The sequence below is a fragment of the Simochromis diagramma genome, unplaced genomic scaffold (genome assembly GCF_900408965.1).
Source record: "Simochromis diagramma unplaced genomic scaffold, fSimDia1.1 OVJJ01000304.1, whole genome shotgun sequence".
NCBI lineage: Eukaryota > Metazoa > Chordata > Actinopteri > Cichliformes > Cichlidae > Simochromis > Simochromis diagramma.
In genome coordinates this window covers 5761442-5784203 of record NW_024387030.1, presented here as the reverse complement: position 1 = coordinate 5784203, position 22762 = coordinate 5761442, and the positions used below count along the sequence as shown (strand labels likewise).

The 22762-nt window shown below is 41.6% G+C and overlaps 1 protein-coding gene across 3 annotated transcripts in view; it reads right to left on the bottom strand.

The window, feature by feature from the left end:
* Positions 1 to 22762, bottom strand: part of ppp2r3a (protein phosphatase 2, regulatory subunit B'', alpha) — a 59942-nt gene that overhangs the window by 19184 nt on the left and 17996 nt on the right. For all 3 annotated transcript variants that reach the window (XM_040042239.1, XM_040042237.1, XM_040042238.1), the window contains exon 2: positions 6015 to 9527. In XM_040042239.1, the coding sequence (XP_039898173.1) occupies positions 6015 to 8783 (2769 nt within the window). In that variant the 5' untranslated portion in view covers positions 8784 to 9527. The remainder of the gene's footprint in view (positions 1 to 6014; positions 9528 to 22762) is intronic.

Sequence of the window (22762 nt, the reverse complement as noted above, 5' to 3'; positions counted from 1 at the left end):
CACTGACACGTCTTCCGAGGAGGAAGCAGAGTCTGGGGATGAGGGGAATGACCCGCCAATTTCCGGAGGCGAGGTCACTGGGGCGGTTAAACAACTCCTTGGTGGCAGAGCCCCTGGTGTTGATGAGGTCCGCCCCGAGTTCCTGAAGGCTCTGGACGTTGTAGGGCTGTCCTGGTTGACGCGCCTCTACAATGTTGCGTGGCAGTACCCCTGGACTGGCAGACCGGGGTGGTGGTCCCCATCTTTAAGAAGGGGGACCGGAGGGTGAGTTCCAACTACAGGGGGATCACACTCCTCAGCCTCCCTGGGAAAGTCTATGCCAGGGTGCTGGAAAGGAGAGTTGGGAGTTTGCCCAACCAGTCTACATGTGTTTTGTGGACTTGGAGAAGGCATTCGACCGTGTCCCTCGGGGTGACCTGTGGGAGGTGCTGCGGGAGTATGGGGTGTCTGGCCCATTGCTACAGGCCATTCGATCCCTATACAACCATTGCAAGAGCTTGGTTCGCATTGCCAGCAATAAGTCGGACTCGTTCCCGGTGGGTGATAGGCTCCACCAGGGCTGCCCTTTGTCACCGACTCTGTTCATAATTTTTATGGACAGGATTTCTAGGCGCAGCCAAGTGGCGGAGGGCTTTCACTTCAGTGGTCTCAGAATCTCATCTCTGCTTTTCACGGATGATGTGGTTCTGTTGGCTTCATCGGGTGAAGGCCTCCAGCTCGCACTGGAATGGTTCGCAGCAGAGTGTGAAGCAGCAGGAATGAGGATCAGCACCTCCAAATCTGAGGCCATGGTTCTCAGCCGGAAAAGGGTGGAGTGCCCACTCCGGGTCGGGGATGAGTTCCTGCCCCAAGTGGAGGAGTTCAAGTACCTCGGGGTCTTGTTCATGAGTGATGGGAGAAGGGAGCCAGAGATCGAAGACTGATTGGTGCGGCGGCTGCAGTGATGCGGACACTGCACCGGTCCGTCATGGTGAAGAGGGAGCTGAGTGTAAAAGTGAAGCTCTCAATTTACCGGTCGATCTACGTCCCTACCCTCACCTATGGCCATGAGCTGTGGGTAGTAACCGAAAGAACGAGATCGCGAATACAAGCGGCGGAAATGAGCTTCCTCCGAATGGTGGCTGGCCTCTCCCTTAGAAATAGGGTGAGAAGTTTGGCCATCCGGGAGGGGCTCAGAGTAGAGCTGCTGCTCCTCCACATCGAAAGGAGCCAGCTGAGGTGATTCGGGCATCTGACAAGGATGCCTCCTGGGTGCCTCCTGGGGTTGGTGTTCCGGGCATGTTCCACCGGGAGGAGGCCCCAGGGCAGACCCAGGACACGCTGGAGAGATTATATCTCTCAGCTGGCCTGGGAACACTTTGGTGTTCCCACGGATAAGCTGGAGGAGGTGGCTGGGGAGAGGGAGGTCTGGGCTTCTCTGCTTAGGCTGCTGCCCCCACGACCCGGCCCCGGATAAAGCGGATGAAGATGGATGGATGGATGGACATTTTACATTTTATGTATAATGTAAATTAAAACAGAATGCAAGGATTCACAAGTGTCATAAAGCCATATTTTATCCACAAGAGAATCAAATGTTTAAAGACACATTTTACTCTTCCATTAAAAATGTTAGCTCATTTTGACAGGAGTGAGACAACTAAAAAATTAGGAAGGAGGCAACTATTGTCTGGAAATTTAAGTGATACTAAAAAGAAACAGCTGGAGGAAAATTGTGCGACTATTAGCTTAATTGGCAACAGATTAGTAACATGACTGGGTATGAAACAAGCATCTTAGAGAGTTAAGCAGAAGTTCACAAATCTGCAAAATCTGCACTTATAAATTGTGAAATGGATTCATTCAGATAAGACGTTTTACAATTCAAGTCATAAAGAAAGTCAGTAAATGGTCAGTAAAAATCACAAAGAATATAGATTATAAATGAAACCATGCAAAACATTGCAAATATTAAGGGAAAATGACTAAATTCTACAATGTATGGGAAGAGGTGTGTACAATCTGGCATAGAGAAAGTAATAGTCTACTATGGAAAGAATTTGACTTTAAACTAAAAATGTGGTATTTAAATACACCTCTCATAATCTCATCATATGTGAAAGAAATTAAAGTGGAACTGTGTTGGAGAAAATGTGGGAAAACCAGACCACTCACATATTTTTTGAGACTGTCCAGTAATCAAAGGACTCTCGAAAAGGGTCAAGAAGAAACCGATCAAATCTTACCCCATTAGACCCACTGATTTTTCTTTTGGGAACTATACATAGGGAGACATATAGCTCAGACCAAAGGTGCATTAAAAAAATTAAAAACCTGTGAAGACTTTGAATATTTCTACCGTATGTAATATTTTCAAAAGATACCAAGTATTGAAAGAAAACTCTGTGCACAAGCGATTAGGGCAAAAATCAGTCTTGGATGCCTGGGATGTTCAGGCCCTCACACAATACTGCAAGGAAAAACAAGAATGATTCTGTCATGGAAATTACTGCATGGGCTCAGGAACACTTCCAGAATTCACTGTCTGTGAACACAGTTCACTGTGCCATAAGGAAATCCAGGTTAAAGCTCCATTAGCAAAGAAATGTCCAGTCTTTTCCTGCAAACTATATTTAAAATGAACTGAGGAAAAGTGGAAAACTGTTCTGTGGTCAGACTAATCGAAATTTAATATTCCTTTTGGATCTAGCATCCTCCATACTCAGGAAAGGGACCACCCAGCTTGTTATCAGTGCCTAGTTCAAAAGCCTGGATCTGTGATGATATGAGGATGTATTAATGGCTATGGAATTGGCAGCACACCAATCCTGAAATACTGGAATTCCATCCAGATGATGCCTTTCTCGGGGAAGGCCTTGCAAATTTCAGCAAGACAATGCTAAACCACATAATGCACTATTACAACAATAAGGCTTCACGGTAGAAGAGTCCAGGTGCTGTCCAGACCATGTTGAAAAATTCTGCACATCATGAAACAAAAAATAGGACAAAGAAGATCTAGGACTGTTGAGCAGCCAAAATCCTATAGCAGAGTGGGACAATGGGACAATATTCCCATTTAAAAAAAATCTAGCAGCTGATCTCAGTTCCCAGAAGTCTGAACTGAATGGGGAAGCTACACAGTGGTAAATTGCTCTGTCCCAAATCTTTTGAGACATACTGTTGCCATCAAATTTAAAATGAGCTAAAGACCAATGTTAATCTTGTTAATCTGTGACACATCTGCAGAAGTTGGTAAAACTACTTAAACCAGCAGTGTGTTAATTAAACTATCAGAGTGGCAGCTATAGATCCAGTCAGTGTCTGCAAGCAATTCCACCATTAACTGTACTGAAGCAATGCCACTAGAACAAAAATTAGGTTACATTTACCCACCAGTGAATGTTGTCTCATTTTAAAATACATCTTACTATGTTACCTAATATTTGGCTCCATACTGTAGTGGTTTACTTATATGCCTAACAAGCGAAAGACCTCTGGTTTAAATATGGGAGGAGAAACAAAGGGCCTCCAGTGTAAAAATCTGCCAAATTAAACGTTCACTGTGGCCAACCCATTGTGAACAAGGGAGGAGCCGAAAGCAGCTTTTATTATATTACCTAAAAACAGAGAGACAGGAATAGAAAGAAAGCCCATTCAAAGCCCATTGCCCTTAAAGTTAATTGACTCTCACCATCACATCTCCCCACTATGAGTGTTACGGCTTTGCCTCTGATTTATATCAGTCAGCTTTCCTGTCATGATGGAGATTAATGGGTGTGTTCTGACAGGTGCAGAAAGCCCTGTATTAGTCTGTCAGCAGCAGAATCAACAATAAACATGCGTAAAGCAGAGATGAAGATACTACTGCCTGGGGCCTGCGTCACCATAGAGGGCTTAGCAGAACTTCCCAGTGAAGCTATGGCAGTGCCAAGCGAAACAAAGCTACAAATGTTCAACGTGGAGTGTGTGGTTCATTGCAGTTGTGTGAGGGCATTTTCTCACTTGTGCATGAGGGGGCTTGTCTTGTTTACAATTTGATTGGCAGTTTAATGCATTGCAGGGCGGGGTTGGCGCTGAGGAATATTAACATAATTCCCAGAGTGCCAGAATCGGTATTGGGTGTCAAAGAGCTATTCCAAACTCAGCTGTGACCCACAGTAGCACCGGGTCATCTTACCCATGGGCCAACAAACAGACAGCCAGACAGATGCACACACGCACAGTTGATCAGACTCCGATATTCATCACGTTTAACTCAAACAAATTTAATGCATGCATGAACACACATGTAAATGCACACATGTATGAACATCTGGACATGTAATAAAGCCTAGGTGTGCATAACACATGCTCACATGCTTACACGCACACAAACATGCACACACATGCACGTATGCCGGTCCATTTACACTGTGGCGACAGTGAGTCTGTTAGCGGGATGCCATAGTACAGAGGGGTGGACAGATTTAGGTCTCCCTCACACCTAGCTGTGCCAGGGGTGGAGGGGGTTGTAGGGTAATGATACCATTAACACTTGCTGTGCCAACAACCCAACCCTCCCCCCACTTCCTCCAGTGCTCCAATGAGCACCTCCCATTGGGTTTCTCTGCTCTCCACGCAGCAACAACAGTTATTCACCTCTCCCAAAATAAAACAACAGCCAATCACAGGGTTGGAAGACAAGAAGTGATCAGTACGGACATAATCCTTGACCGCAGGTGAAAGAAGGACACTGAGAAGAGAAACAAAAGTAGACCTATAAACCAGAAAAATGAAAAACGGAGAGAGTTTAACTGCAAGAAATGTGGGAGCAGATAAGCAGAAAAAACAAAAACAAAAAAGGGATGGATAGGGACACAGAAGATGGAGGAGGAAGGAGATTGTGTAATGATGTGTTCGGGTGCTGGCTGTTCCGTTCTTACTGTGGCAGCTACCATGGTAACCTCATAAATAGGTGCCCTACATATCAGCAGGGCATAAGGTTACACAGCTCAGTAAATAAACACACATAAACAGCAGAGGAAGCGTGATGAGGAGAAGGATGGTTGGAGCGAGAGAGGAAAAATAAATTAGTAAGAGAAAAATGTCAAATATAGAGGGGAATAAATGACAACAATAATGATTTGATTCCTCTGTGTTGATGATAATGTGTGTTTGTCTGGCATGCATAATTACCTACATCTACAATTTGCAGTAGAACATCCACATTAGGGACTGGCTGAGGTAACACTGCCTTTTTATCATCATTAACTCCAGCTTATGCGCAGACACAGATAAAAAAAAAAAAAAAAATTATCAAGTTCTAGTTCCCTTCTCTTTTCCTCTGTAGAACAACTGCAATTTACCGTTACATTTTCCACAGTAAGAAAAACAAAGTCTACACACATGCATACGCCTGCACACACATACAATTACAGAACGAAAAAAGTTCAAAACCAGGAAAAGCCAACAAAGAGCCACTCCACAACAATGAGCTATTCTGTTCTGTGATCCAAAGCCTCAACTTTTTTGATTCAAGCCAAGACAGAGTAACTGTAACAGCATGTTAATTAGAGCTAATTAATACTACCAATTACAGCAGCATCAGTCCAGTTGTGCCACAGCAATGAAATCCTCAGTTTATTTTCAGTCTAATGCTAATCAGCCTGTGTGGTCCCTCTATGTCTATCCCTCAGTCAGGCGCCCTCATACTGCACCTAAATGAATCACCAGTAACATTTAAAAGCACAGATGGCACCTTTTTATATACATCAATGAACATAAATTAACCCAGAGTTGCACTGCATGTAGCAATCTTTCCAACATGATAAATTCCCAATCAGTGGACTGCACCTGTAATGGCACCGTCTTGGAATAAGTACTTCATATTACTCAAGCCCTTGAAACACCCATTTTTTTATTTCCTAGCAGCAGCTTGAAATGCAATAATAATAAAAAAATCTCACAGCACCAATAAACTATTTTCTGAAATGTTCATGTCTTTGATTGTCTGTTAGATTATGCATTTGTGAGTGTGACTTTGGAACACTTACTTTAATGACCTCTGGAGTCTGCTGGATAAGAAGGGTTGAGCCAGCATCTCTCAAAGCAGTATGTTCACCAACAGCAACGGTAGCACTTGCTGTGGTTGGCGTAGCAATAGGAGCTGGAGCTTCAGGTGCGGCCACAGGTATGGTTTCATCGGAAAGCGTAGAGGAATGCAAGTTTGCAGGTGCAGAGGATATCGGGGCAGAGACTGGTTTTGAGTCATCCTCATCTGTAGACGCTTCTGGAATTTTATCCACAGACTCGACTGGAGGGTCAGGTGTAGGTGTAGGCAAAGGTTGGGGAGCACTTTCAGGTGTAGATTTAGGTGCTTGTTCAGCTGAAGCACTGCTTTCAGAATCAGATACTGCAGGTGTTGGGGCAGGTGAAACTTCAGGTGTATTTGCCAAGGTGTGTTTTATCAGTGTATCTGAGATTGCATCTGTATGTACAGTTGGAGCGGTGGGAGCAGCTGGTGGGTTTGTGCTCTCCAGAGGAGTATCAGCCCTGCCAGCGGTGGCCAGTGTATCCTGCAGGAGCCTCATCACCTCCCGCTCCTTTCCACTGTTCCTCTCAGCACTCCCTGTGCTCCCTGCTCCGGAATCCACCAGTTCTTGGGCAAAACTCTCAATGCTCTCAAGGATTCTCAGCAACAATGCCCCATCCTCCTCCTCTCCTGCCACATTTTCACTCCTCTCTTCTTTAGGAGGAGTGAAACTCTGGGGAGTTCTGGAGCTAATGCCGTTCATGGTTAAGTGGCTGTCTGGCTTTGAGACTTGGAACTGAGCCATTTTGGGTTGAGTGAAGGACTCACTGGAGGTGATCCCCTGGCTCCCATCTCTCTTCCTGGTTTTGGCAGGAAGTGGAGGCTCTGTCTTTCTGGGATGAGTCATACTTTGAGAGAGATTCTCCAAGTCCATGAGCAGCTTGTCAATGTCATCATTCCTGTGTGCAGCAGCTTTGGGTGCAGAGACTGTTAGTGACGCAGAGGAAGGCCAATTTGAGCCATAGCCAGAGCTGACTGGCAAATTATTTGAAGAGTTATAGAGCGTGCGTGTCTGGGACAGGTGCATGTGTTGCCCCATCATAGTCCCACTTTTGCTCTGGCTGCTGTTCATCCCTCTAGATGGAGTGTGTGTCTGCTGTGAGATTTGTTCTGGTGTCTTTCCCATATCTGCTTCCTCCTCCTCAATATAAAGAGCCTCCATGGGAGATGCTGGGGGAGTGTGTGTATAAGCTGGGGTCGGGGAGTTACGAAGAGGGGAGGAGGAGTGTGTTGGAGAGGAGCTGGATGAAGAGGATATAATGGTTGGAGGAGAGAGAGTATGTTGTGTATAAGAAGAAGTATGTGGATGTTGGATAACTCCATTAGTAAGTGGGGTAGCTCTAAGCTGGGCTGAGCTCTGAACTGGTTTGGTATGGATGGAATCTGATTTTAGAGATAAAGAAGTAGATGAGACAGAGGATGGAGCAGAAACAGAATGTGGAACAGTCTTTGGGATTGGAGGAGAGAGCACCACATCTTCATAGCGAGGAGGTTGTTCATTGCCAAATATCGGCGAATAAGGTCCCTGCTGGATGGAGTGAAGAGTGTTAACCAGTTCAGCCAAATCACTGTGCCCGCTTCCAGGTGCACCCTGTCCACTGCCTCCCAAACCTCCGATTCCTTCCAGCTCCAGAGGCAATCTCTTAAGATAGGAACTGAGACGAGTCATCACAGCCCGATACACACTGTCAGGGCTTGCTTCCCCATCCTCTGGGCCTCCACCAGCTTTGTGTTTGATGCACTGTTTGATTATGTCAGTGCATTTCTTAAGGTCTTCAGAACATTTAAGCAGAATATCAAGGCAGGCACGTATGTCTTCGCCACCTGCTCCGCCAGTAGCTGCCTCCGCTCGCGTCTTCTCCAGCAGACGGGCAATTAAGTTCTCTTCTCCTAGGGTGTTGCGGTACAGGGAGGCCACTGTGTTCAGACTTTGGTCTAATGACCCAATACTCGTGAGGCTGTTTGTTGAGCCACCAGCAACTTTGGTGATGGACGACATGGTGCCTGGGTTGCCCTTAATCTTCGTTTCCTCTAGCACCGTTCCTTTCCCTTGCACAAATGGTGGCAGGTTCTCATCATTAGAAGAAGCCGTGCCATTTGTCATACCGTTAGTAGTTGCATTTGTGGTAAGGTTGGAGCTGAAGTGGCCATAAATAATCTCCAGGTCGGTGGAGCGACGGCTAAAAGAGTCAGGACGGACTTTACGGCCTTTCCGGAAGGTGATGTGGCTGGAGGATGAGAGGCGGAGCTTATCAAATGAAAACTCCTTGAGTTTACCACTGGCCAGGTTGATGGCTTCTTCGGTAATATCCTTCAGACTGCCAGAGGAGGTCATACTCCCAGTCAATGCTCCACCACCAGAGGTCTTCTTACCTCGCCATGTTGGGCTCTCTTCTCCTAAAGATAAATTGCCACTGCTGCCTGCCCTCTCTAGGCTCCCATTATGAGTACTATCCATGGCAAGACAAACTTTAGCATGGTTAGGAAGCTGCTGAGCAATAATGTTGCGGGAGTGTATGGGCGAGCTGTTAAGGTCATTGTATTGAGGGTCAGGTGCAACAATGAGCTCAGAACAGGTGCCACGGTGTGCAACAGTGCAGTCCAAGCCCTGGGACAGTGCTCCACATGGCCCTGAGCAGTAGTGTACTGCATGGGAGTGAGTGCGTCGGTCTACTACCACACTGTTGTAACAGCTCACGCTGCTCACAACAACACGATAGGCTGCTGCCATGGTGACCAATGATCTTCAGGGAATAGGAAGGTCAAAATTATCGGGAAGAGTAAAACGAAAACAATCTACCAAAATTCCTCCTGAATAAAAATATATTTTTGAAACTGCTTCATGAGAAAAATAATTTATGTCCAAACACTGAATCATCTTCCTGGAAAAAAAAAAGTCTTTCAACTTCTAGGTGACATTTTTATGCTGTAACAAAAAAGGCTATCAAAATATATAAAGAAATGGCTACAATAATAAATGGCAAAGTCATGCTAGTCAAAGCTTTAAATAGGCAAAGAATTCTCTGTGGGCCTCTTAATAAGAGCTGTAAGGTTTCACCTCTCTCCGCAGGCACCTTCCCCGTTTCCTCTCTAGCAGCAGCTCATTAGCCACTAATGATAGCTGTGGAGAATAGTGACAGCAGAGGATCCAGCTGGGGTATCACCCATCCCTACACAAAATAGCCCAAGGGGCTTAATCCAAGGCCAGCGAGGCTTTAACATTGCCCTAGCCTGGGCTCATCCCCTGGGCAACGTTGGAGAAAAACCTCTTTTTCCTATCAGAGCTTAGGACCATTCGCTGACTCCAACGCAGCTGCAAAATAGCAGGGGACTGACCACAGATGGCCAATGGCCCCTTTCTCTTTATGAGTGTGCGTCTGGGAGATCTCTCTTTCCCGTACTCCCTTACCCCGTCCGTCTTGTTCTGTCAGGAATTTGTTAGGATGAGCATGTGTTTTGGATAGGAGGACACCACCTGTGAGTAAACAAAGAGAAGAGGGGGAAGAGGGAGGAGAAAGGAGTCAGGGTGAGAAAGGGAAAACATAAGAAAAAGTAAATTACTACGACAATAATCAAGAAGTAGACAACTGTGTATTTGAGTGTTTCCATACATGTGCACATATTAGGTGTTTTGTGTGTGCAAGATGCTACAATTTCCAGTTAGTATCCAGCTGTAGCGTCTTTGCTTTAAAATAAGGTAATATAATAATTCTTGTCGTGAATTGGCTATATCAGTAAAATCTGAACTGAAGCGCCACTCGAAAATACCGGTGCAGAAAGGTACCAGACATATCCAAGTTAAAAGTAGGGCAGAATGTTAAAGCAGACAGTCGTGACTCCCTGTTTCGTCAGAGAAGATCAACAAAGACTTTACTATGACCCTGCTGAGAAATCACAACTCAGCTAAAGAGAAGCAGGTGTTGTACGGGGGAAAAAACCACCTGGCGCTTTCATGTTTCCATTGCTGTTTTTCTCCATTCTTGGGCACAAATTGCATGTTTGTCAAGGAAATAAAGACGCACCACTGCATTTCCAGAGGATATTTACAATTAATAAGGAGTTTAAAATGGAAAAAAATAAAACAGGACAGACTGATTTATTTTAGTGAATATAACTGTTTATTTAAACCTTACAGTGAAAAAATAATAAAGGTTGAACTCTTTAAACTAAGATATACATCTAGGTAATCTTAATTATGCATGTATATATCCACACATATATCTGTATGCACCATTTCTTCTCCTTAAATAATATGAGCAAAAGTTTGCAGGGTCACACATACAGAAACTATTAACACTTATATGTTTTTAAAAACATGTATTTTATAGACATGTCTCTACAGATAGCTAGATAGATAGCTAGATATAAATATATATAGATATAGATATATATACACCAATTTTTTTTAATTTTCACATATATTTTATGTGATATGTTCATTTCATCATCTTCCTGAAAATGGGATGTTATGTTCTCTGTTTTCCTGCTTCATATTCAACATATGGGCTCGGGAACATTTCTTAAAAAAAAAACAAAAAAAAAAAACAACTCAGCTCATCTCTGCATCTCTGCAGAGCTACTGGAGACATTGATCTGTACAGTAAAGGAAGTCAAGCAATAAATACCAGTCTCAGAAAGCAAACATACTGTGTAGTAGGATGGCAAACAAGGCTGATTGTTAAAATCATTTGAAGACTATGCACAAGAGTGAAAATAACTTGGCATGTGAAGACCCAGCTCAGTATTATTTCTGTCTCTCCACTCCATTTTCTACATTCCCCTCTTCTAGTTTTAGATGTCTTAGTTTCTGTATTTAATGCACAAATTTCTATTTCTCCATTTTCTTTCCTGTGCTAGAAGAACATCGCTTAGAGGCATAACATCTTACACATATGTACTCATACATATTGTATGGTCCGGACATAAAATTTAATAGTAGTATAGTGCTACTGCAGTCACAACCACAAGCATTCGTAGCATACATAAAAACAGTGTCTCAAAACCCCAAGTTTGTGAATTCAGGACTGCATACTTGTGGGATTCAAGATTTTCAGAATGACCACAGGAGGGGAAAAGCACAGAAAGGTTAGAATAACTTGGACTGAGTGTGCAGACACATGATATTTAATGGGTTCTTAAGGAGATGGAGTTTCCTACTTAAATCTGTCAAAAAAAAAAAAAAAAAAAAAAAAAAAAAAAAAAAAACCACAACTGAAAGAGAAGGAGGTGGGCTTCTGCGTAGGGGAGAGTGGGGGAGGGGGTGTTCGGTGTCTGGGTAAACAACAATTAAGAAACTGTATGGGAAAAACAAAAAACAAAACAGGCAATCCCCTTCCACCCCTTTCCACAAACACACATATACACGCACACACACCTCTGTCTTACTTTTTCTCTCCTGTGTTTCTAACCAAACACATGCAACAGCTGGATGCTGCTGAATCAGTCTCTTGGGCAGGAAGTTACATTTCCTGGCAAGCTGCTCTTGAAATGTGGACAGTCAGTTAGAAAAACATGATTACAGGATGACAATCACACACACACACCCACACACATCCACACAAACATGTCCACTCACACTCCTTACTGTGCACACTGTGTTAAATATCTGTGTGTATAGCTTGGTAAATGACAGCTTCCCAAACTGATACTGAGCATGTAAACAAACTCCGCTGGTGTTTATAACACTGACCAGCCTACGCGCACACATACATGGATGTGAATACACCCACCCACAAGTGTCCTCACATGCCTCACTGACACATATTTCAGAAAAAGAGGATTCACACACACAAACACACATACACACACATTCTGTGTTAGTTTTTTCGAGGCCTGCTCTGATTTATCACTAGCTAAAAAAAAATTTTCTGTTGCACATATTTTAGAGGCAAGGTAGCAGAGAATGCACAGAGGTACACTGCCAGCTTCCAGCTCAAAATCAACAAGCCAAAGCTCCGAGTCAAAATCTGTACAGGAAAAGTGTGGGTTTGTTTTTAAAGTGTCTTGAACATCTTGAGGGGGAAAAAAACAAGATTACAAAATATTAACCAAATGCAAGTAGGTGCTTTATTTTTCCATGCTAAATCTATAAATAGAGAAATATCTTAGTCCGGATGATGTTTTCAGTTGAGGGTAAGAACAACCCTCAAGTTTAAGTTTTCTGAGATTAGATTGTTGTGTTTGTTTGGCCTATGCATTAAAAAGCACAACAAGTAGAAAGTAATGAACTTGAGTCCTTATGTTTGTGGCAACCTGTTGCCTTTTTCCACTTTTCTCTCTCCCATCCTCTCTGACTTTCTTTGGCTCTTCCTCCCATCTCCTTCTTCCACCTAACATAGTTATTTTTTTCAACTTGACCTTCACCAGGAAGCATTAAATCTCTTGTCACACTCTCTAATCCTCATTTGTTATCCCATGTGTAATATACCACTGTTTTCTGTCTGTGTGGGTGCATGTGCTGTCATTGGCTGTCACAGCAATAGGCCCGAGGGGCCTCCTGGGGGAGCGGGTCTTTGCGGATGAGAACATTCCCCAGAGAGTTAGACTATATATATATATATCTTAACTTTCTCTCTATATATGAACTAACTCACTGCACATGCACACAAACACAGACACACATACACATCCTGAGGCACAATTTCAGTGTTGTTATTGAGATCACACAGCGAGAACAGACCTCTGGTATGCCACACTCATACTAAACACAAGAGAGAGAGACAGATTAGTGTGGGTACTGACTTCTGCCCCATGAGGAACAACAGTTGCCTAATAAAGAGGAGTTACTGGAATTTTTTAAAATATAACTTCCCTATGAGATACACAGAAACATAAACACACAAAGATGCAAAGATGACAAACACATGCATAAATACATGTGATTAATTGTTCAAAGTGTCAGTTTTAAACACCCCCTGCTCCACTCCCTGTTTTGTAATTTCTGTCTCCATCTATTTCACTCACTGTTTGATCTTTGCAAATGTCTAATGAACTAAATGCAGTTCTGACCCACTTCTTTGCCTCCCTCTGTAATCCTCACATAAATTATTTACTCTAACTCTTTGAATCCACACACACAAGTTACAGAGTCATGTCTTTGAAAAGAGAATCAAACTTATTCTGTATCCACATTTGTTCATCAGCTCTGCGTCAGTCAACTGTTGAACTGTAATGTTCTGGCAAGAGCACAAAGGTGGAGACAAATAGATACTCTGGCAGACAGCAGTGCCCATGTAAAGTCTTGGCTACATTTTAAGTTATCATTTTCTGTGTCAGCTGCAAAGAATGGGACATCATGTATTAATTAAAGCTGAAATAAACTTTAAACTCTTTTCTCTAATAAGAAAATCTACAGTAACTTATACTGCATGTTTTAAATGTGACATATAGATATGTAAAACACAGCAGGAGATTTCTGCTGATTGTGCCAGAAGCATAAGACCATTAGCTTGAGAAAAGCTGGTGTTTTGATGGTCTAGAGCATGGAGAAAAAAAATGATCCAGTTCATTGCTGTAAAAAAGATATACTATGTAAACCAGATGTCTGTAAACAAGCCAAAACACAGGGGAAGAATCAGAGGATATCTGAGACAATAAATGATTAAGGGACAGTTAAGGTATTTGCGTCCAAAGCCCTCAAGTTAGAAAGAATATATCTGCTTGTTTAAATAAAAGATAGTGTTTTCATACATTTATGTATAAGGAATAACTCAGACAAACACAGAGATGCTTTTTAATTTGTGGAGAAAGTTTGTGAAATTTTCCAACGCTCCTACACAACACAGTTGAGGCTCTTAAAGGAGAAAATGGAAAAGGAACCATGTAAAGAGCATGTGTTCATTTTCAACATTGTATATAATTAATTTGAAGGAGTAAAGTGGTATGTGCTATCTGGCAGAGACTTGATGGTTCTCTTGTTATGTCTGCCGAAATTATTGTCTGGATGAGAACCAGGCTTACAGCACAAATCACTGCACTCTAGACAAACAAACACGCACATACAGCTGTCAATACGAAACTGCATCTGCAGGCTTGATACAGCATGTCCCAGAATAACAGCATTTGTTTTTACAGGTCAAAACAGCAGCTAGAGCTGAAAAGAAGTAAGCTGCATGCAAGAAGGTCCTGCTTAGGTTCAGGTAGGGGGAGTTTCCATTGTGAAGGCGTATTTTTTCTCAACGGGGAGCGGAAATGGAGCACAAAGAAAGGCTTATAGTTTGGCTATACATAATGCCATTCATCTTAATAATATGACAAAAGTTGATCAATTTGCTTTCTATTACTTTGACCTACTAGGCAACAAATTCTAAGGACCAAATATTTACAGAGATAACTTTTTTCAACACTTGGTAGTGTATCTAGTATATATATAATGTTTGATTGTGTAGACAAGGAGCAAGACTAAGGAAAAAAGTAGATCGTTCCAGAGTATACTACTGTGCAAAACTTGAGCCACCCCTCATTTCTTTACTTTTTCCAAGTTATTGCTTCACATAGTTTTCAAAAATAGTTCTCCAGGCATCTCGAAGAAAATTTCTTCTATGGATGTTGGCTGCCTTTTGTTCTGTTCTATATTAAGATTACAGTCGATTCCTTCAGTAATGTTGAGTTCGGGGCTCTTTTTGTTCTCCACTGTTTTCTATCAAGGTATGCTTTTACCTCATTAGCAGTGTGTTTGCGATAACTCATGCTGAAAAATGAATCCACTGCCAATCAGATGCTTTCCAGATGGTTTTGCATGCTGGATTAAAATCTGATTATATGTTTCTGCATTTACAATTCCACCAACTTTGACAAGATCTTCCACACCATTGGCGTGCAGACTGTGACAGAGCCTCCACAGTGTTTTACAGATGGCTGCATGCACTCGCTGTTTTACCTCTCTCCTGACCTCCTCTGTAAATATTAATGATTCAAACAAAAGAATTTCTCACTCTCTTCCACTCCATAAAACCTGTTGCCACTTATTTTCAGTCAGTTCTTGCGTAATTCCACCTTTTCTCCCCATTTCCCTTTCTTTTTGGTAGCCACCCCTACACTGAGACCATTTCTGGTTAAGTTTCAGTGAACAGTAGATGGATCAACTGAAGGGATGTCTGGATTTGTTGGATCCCAACAGCTGCCTAAAGTCACTTTATATTGTAAGGTAAAGGCACAGAATAAACCCACACTCAATAAGAGCTGGGATAGGCTCCAGCCACCCCTTACCACCCTGAATGGGATAAGCAGGTAAGAGAATGGACGGCCTTACTTGGTGTTCTTACCATAGACGCACAGCTTTAAGTCCTGGCATGAGCTTGAAATAGCAAATATTAGTTGTTCAATAACCAGCTGACTCATAGGTTTGAATAATATCATGGCAGTATGTACTCCAACATCTTTCTTTTGTGAAGCATGTTTGTATAGTTAATTCAGATTAAATAAGATTTAACGAACATGTAAGGGTTGGATAGTTTTCTCTGCAGAGTCATTGCTGATTGTCTGAGACCACTAAAGACAAGATTTTGGCCAGTTCCTTATAGAAGCATGCACATAGGTACACAGAGTCATACAATCTGATTTTACTTAAGACATTAGTTATTCTAATATTCATTAAATAATAAATAAATTATCTGAATAACATTATTTGAAACGTAACTATTTTTTTCTGATCAATCCACCATATACAACTAAGGAGATAAATACTCAATCAAGTCCAACAGTACTGCAAGGTTCACTCCACTCCAGTCTTCCACCGACTCTTCCAGTGCTGCACCGGCCCTTTTCACATCTCTCATGAAAGGGGGATATGTGAATAGCTTGACGCCTCATTAGGAACAAAACAGAAACGACTAGGACTCCAGGACACACGGACACACGGACACACACACACACACACACACACACACACACACGCGCACTGTATAGCCCCTTAGGGAAGGTGTTGAGGGCAGAGGAGAGGATGTTTTTGTGCTTCTGAGCAGATGAAGGAAAACGGTGACTCACATCTTCTCTTATCCTTACATGTTTCCTGGTTAAAACAGCTTGACCTTATAAGGCTAAGACACACAGTCTTGATCTCTCTCTCACACACAACACACACACACACACAAGAACACCTTACTGTTCCACTGCAGAGGGCAGAAAAAACAAGCTGTAAATATTCAACACTGTAGCCCACATGAGAAGATGATGAAAGCTGGCATCAGCTTCAAAACACCAAAAACTGCAGATACCAACAAACACAGTCAAATATACCTGTGTAAAATAGATGCAAACAAACAAATACATCCATGCATAGATGCACATAGACCACCACACACACACGCACGCACGCACCTGTCAATTATGTCTTGCCTGCAACCCATAATGACCCAGTCCTTGTATAGCCACTTATTTAACAAACACATTTGTAGTGATGTCACGCTTTTGGCTGGATTTTGCTAATGCACAAGGAGTCACATAAATCAGACATTAGGCATGCACACACACACACACACACACACACACACACACACACACACACACACACACACAGGATAAAAAGACAAAGGACACATAAATAAATCTAATGTAATGTGCCAAGACAGCTGACCTGGATTTCACTAGTCGTCAGTTTATTCCTGCTACCACCTGCAGCCCAAGACCCAACGGCAACTAGCTTACACCACCTACTTCCAACAAGAAATCTGGCAGCTGAACACAAACATCAATCACACACAAACCAAAGGAAATAATATGAAAAGGAAAATGTTTTGCGTTTGGAGCAACAGGACTTAAAATCACTTACTTAAAACATGAATATATCCTAACCAAACTGCACATTTTACCCTTATTACTAATAATAACACAGTAATACACAGTAATGTATCTCTGGCTTATTCCTTACACATGAAGCGACTTCTCAAACCAAATTCATTCCATCTGTGTAGGAGTGTCGGTGTAAAGTGGGAAAACAGCATCCAAGTGAAGTAGTTTGTTTATTACAATCTCACACACAGCTGGATCACTGTTTTTGCTTTTTTCTCCTTTTTCCTTTTGTCTCTGCGTCCCTTTTTTCCTTCTTTCTTTTGTAAAGCTTTGAAACGTTGCCAGTGAACGTAACGCCAGAATCGCCCAGGTTCCTCTTGTCATTGATTATTGATATACTCCCCAATAATACAAAAAAGTAAGCTTAATGTAAAATTAGAAAACCCAATGCATTTGCACTGCAGTTTTTCAGGTTATTATGTGTCATTAAAATTTGTTAAGCAACACTTAGTGAACATATTTAGTTATTTCAGTTTGCAACTTTAACTTTTTAGAGCCCAAATGGTCCAAAGAATAGGCTTATATATACCAAATATATCAAGTTTACAAATTCAGTATCAATGTTTAAATGTTTTGTAGTTAAACTCAGTACTCTTGTACTGGCTCAAGGATATCCAGCATGAATATTCTGTGTTCAGGAAGTTGTTATGAACAGTTAACTGGCCTCAAACAATCTTTATTTGCTTACAGAGGCTTTAGCAGACCTTGATGGAGACTGTGTTACTATGCAGTAAAGCATTATCAAAGCTAGACCACTACAAAAATAGCCAGTCATTAAGAGGAGCTGAGTGTTCATATATATTTGGAGCAGTCCAAAACTACACATCATGGAGCCAGTCCCAAGCCAATTCCCAGACCCAACGCTGGTTGGATATAAATTTCTTGTTCAAGAAACATCTGAACTCAGACATTCCCCAAATACCAGAGCGTTTCTACAATAACAAATATCATTCAACAACGACACAATGACCAAATCTCTCCAAATAAGCCACAGCAGGCACACACAGCTCAAAACCATCATATGAGAGTCCAAAGCTTAAACTGCAAACTGGCTAATTGTGGCGAGGTCAGCATCACCCATTGCTGAGTATAGACTTACAGTGATCGGTGTTGTGGAGAGGTGTGCCTTTAGCGCTTCTGAAATGACATGTTTATACATAAGCACACACATTAGTGAGTGTGAATCAGACTTGAGAGAGGAGAAAGTGAGGGAGAGGCAAAAGCAGACTTTCAAATCCTGCCAGGTATTTGATTTCCAATCATTTTCACCATTATTCAGTGAACAAAAGGCAAAAGCTACAAACCACATAAAACCACCTTTCAGGGAGAGGCAAGAGGTATGACTTTATTTTTCCCCCTTTACATAAGTGTCTTCTCTTTTATATTCACCTAAAACTTAGTAGTAACATACTATCAATAGTGTTAGATGTTCTAATTCACTGAAATCAGTTGGCTTTTAAAAAATGTGGATTTATTAGAGAATGAAATAAAAATGTTATGTTTTCACTAAATACGTTCTTAGAATTCATTTTAAAGCTCACCCCACGGCTTTTTAAAAATCACAAAATATTAAATATTAATTGCAAATCTCTTTAAAAAGCCTTACGGATGTACAGAGTTCACATCTGTCATTATGACTTTCATGGAAATATAGTATAGACTCAAAAAAAGGATCTTAAAGGCATAAAATCAGTGGTGTAAAGTATATATAATTTCACAGGCAGACATAAAAAATAATTTAAAAAAACAAAACAAAACAATTTATTCTCACTTTCCTCAAGACATCTTCTGGATGTCCAAACATAATGTCTTTGAGACATTTGTGCGCTCCTCTAGGTCGATACATGCAGGCAGCACAACTGTGTTTATAATGAGAGAAAGAGTAGAGATCTCCAGATTTTAACAGAAATCCATATAAGTGCATGTTTAGACTGAAGAGCCAGAGCTAGACTAACTAGTCTGAGGGTTGTCTATGTGTGTAGGTATGTGCGCTTATGTGTGTGTATGTGTGTGTTGACTGCTGTCCCTGTCCATCAGAGGGTCATATGAGGAGCAGATTAGGGTTTCTAACCGCAAACCCCTGTCGCCACAACCCCGACGTCACGAGTCAGCGAGGAGTCATCGTGTTCCGAACCACCGGTGACTCACCCCTCCTCATCTCGCTACATGCACACCAATACGCACACACAGAAAACCCCACATCTAAATCAGGACTTAGTGGTACAACCCATGTTCGTCAACCATTCGGCAAGACCAACATTTCAACAAGTCGATTTGAGCCAGAACTGATGACTGCCATTAGTTAAAGTATGACTACAACTAAAACTGTTTTCACGCATGCATTGCAACCCTTTGCTATGTCCGCTCTAGAGTAAAAAGCCTGTACAATGACCGATTGTGCTCATGGGAACTGTCTAGTGAATTCACATCGAGCGAGTGGCCAATATGTCTCCTGTGCTAGCCAGCTAATACCCTCTCTTAAATCAAACAGAGTATTCCCAATGGTGAGATCGCATCGGATGTGGACTTTCTCCGGCACTGCGCTACATGTGAGAAAGGAGCACCTCGAACAGCATCCTGGCCCGATTCTCCCATTTTTATTATTCTGTATAGGCATTGTTTCATTTGTTTAAAGTTATTCACCATTTAGTAAGTGACCAACTCTGTAGAAAGAACCATCAGACACATTAATAATTAAATACACAAATAAAAAATTATGATGTAGTCTAATTTTCTAAAAATGTATAATTATATGTCTGAAGGGAATTTGGTATCTTACTGTGAAGCCTTCCAAATACTATGAGCCCAAGATGAAAACTCAAATGAGTCTTTGGCTTGAACAGGATGGCTAAGGTTTCCTTTTTAAACACACCTCACAATACTTTACCAAACCTATAATCAAGATTTCCATGATGCATACTTGGAAGGCAAATGTGGTATAAATTATATAAATGATCCTCTAATTTATCCTTTAGTGGATTATGTCAGCCGGTAGGACCCTGACTAACCGCTCTACATAAGAGTCATTAATAAACTGACCTATTAGCTAAAGGGATTGCTGTTCTTTGGATTAATAAAAAAAAAAAAAAAAAATCTTCAGACTTACAGTAAATCCTCCACAAAGATGTAATGTCCAGCTGTTTTTCCACATCTATGGTGTGCCAAAAAGTATTTAGCTGCACATTTTCAGCACAACCAGAATCTAGCACCAAGTGGCAAGCTGTCACTTTAAGCCTGTTAGGAGGGAGGGGGGTATTTACAACCCGACACACAAGCGAGACTATAAAACTGGACTCTCTTCACCTCTCTCTCAACCCTTCTCCCTCCTTTCTATTAAACCAGCGGTTGTGCAAAACCTCAACAGACAGAAAAAAGAAATTAGTGCATGTAGTGGGAACAATAAAGACACTACATAAGGAATTAACAGATATTAAACAGCTTACAGGATTCATTACAGCTGGAGATGAAAGTAGGACCAAAGCAACTGAACTGCTCTTTTATAAGGAATTAACCCTAAAAATAAATGTTTTGGCACAAACACACATAAAAAATTCCAAATCTGCCTCTGTCTCACACACAGACACACACACACACACACACACACACACACACACACACACACACACGCACCACATCCGCTGTTACCAGGTTATTTTCTTCCCTAGTGTTTAGAGTCTATTCTCGGAGTCATGTTTGTGTATGTGACCCCTCCGAATGCCTTTTCATCTCAAGAGCGCATGTTTGTGAGTTTTTCTGTACGTAAGTGCATCAAGCAAAAACAAGGCCATGTTTATGAATTTAAATCCATATAAATTTTCAAAATCGTCATTCACAGCTACATAAAAATGTTCCCTTTTTCTTCCCAGCTCCTGCATACTACCTCCACTTCCTTCTCTCTCCTTCTCCTTTACTTGTCATATAAACATCTCTTTAGTTTTATCTATCCTTTAAAGTCCTTAAAGACAACTTAAAAATCTAAAGTATCTTTCCATTTCTGTCCACTCTTCCTTCATGTTTTTCTGGGGCCTTACTTGATATTTTATTTCATCTGCTTGGAAGCCGCACACCAGCAGCAGGGCTTTTCATTCACTTACCCCTGAACCCTCAGTGGCTGCCAATTGGAACACATGCTGGCTGGAATATGGCTTTATCTGAGCATGTGGTTGAGCTGCTGAGGCAAAGCTCGGGGTTTAGGTCTAGACTTCAGAAGCAGCTCCTCCTTTACTGTACATCGCATTTGCCATGGTATAAATATACAACTCAGTTTGAATCGTGCTGGGCATAGACGCCACCACAGTGGGTTTTACATTAAACAATCAAGATGTGATTGAAATGCAGACTTTAAGCTGTAATTCAGAGGGTTTTACAAAAACTGTTTACAAATAGCTTCCATTTTTATACATAGATCCCCATTTTAGACGGTGAAAACTGACTGGCCATATTAACTGTACTTTCATTTATGCAGAGAGAAACACATAGAGGGGCATATACTGCACATTCATTCAAAATGAAGATTAAAAAAATAATTTTTGCCACTTTTATTTGCAATTTTTGGCAATTATCAGCAGAAATTGCAAAATATAAGCACGTATCACGTTTTTGCTTTTCATTAGATCATTTCCTCAACGTTACATAAACATTTCTTTACTTTCAAGGAAAATTAATGTTATAAGTACTGTGATTTTTCTTACAGGTGAGTAAACAAATAAGTAAAAGAGGCAAAACTGTGCCTCAAAGCAAGAAGGTTGAAGCAGAATAGAAACAGAGAATAAAACCCCAACACCCACCCACCCACACACACAAAGAAAACACACAAAGATAATATAATAACACACAATGAGCTTGTTTGTCCAACCAGTTTAGAAAACTGGGTTGGTCACACCAAAGATTCAGAGTAAACATAAGAAAAGGAGAGGCTGAGAGCACTATTTTTCCTGTCTTCCTAATATAGCTGCAGACTGCATTTATGTGTATCAATAGTGTGTGTGTGTGTGTGTGTGTGTGTGTGTGTGTGCATGCAAGTGCGTGTGTGTGCATGCAAGTGCATGTGTGTGCATGCAAGTGCATATCTAGTTGTAATATGGCTGCACAATAAGCAAAGATTTACTACATGAGCTGACTTGAGTATGGCTTATTACACCTCAATAATGTCAAACCAGGACTTAAAATAGAGCTAAGGAGGGACGCTACCTGCCTCTGCTGTCCTCAGGCACACATACACACACGCACGGACATACAAGTGTTCACAAACACAATTTTTTGACAGGCTACCCAGTCCTGCAGGCAAAGGCTCACAAAGTTGAGGTCATTTCATGTGAGACTACTCTGTACATGAGAAAAGTTCAGCATCAAGGGCAACTCACACACATTCACACACACTTCCTGTTTCTTACTGTCACCTGGAGGCTGAAGAAAACAACAAAGCCTCTGGTTATGGGCCAGCAAGACATAAAGACAATGGCTACAGCATGTGTGACTCACATGCACACACACAGACAACCTCCCTTGGGTTAGGCTCCAAAAAGAAAATTCCCTCATTATAGCAGCATAGCAGTAGTTCAAAGGCAAAGTGGGAACGCTGTCCTGTTACTATGGCTCTAACTGGCTTAAAGCCTGTATCATCACAGTGACTACTGTCACAATTCATCATACTTACACGCTGACCAACAGCCCAGCAACACAGTCATGCACACAGTCACATTGCCTGCCAACAGTGATGTCAATTATAGAATAGCCTCGGTGAATCATCAGCAAGCGACTGTGTCAAGTCATGAGCTTAGTGAGCTGAGATAAAAAGTTGATTTGCAGATCTTTTTAGACAAAAAAAACCCATAAGAGATGAAAATAACATTAAACTGCAGACAGAAAGCTAATGCAAAAAATATATACATACATGTAAATTAGCTTCTCTTGAGCTGATTC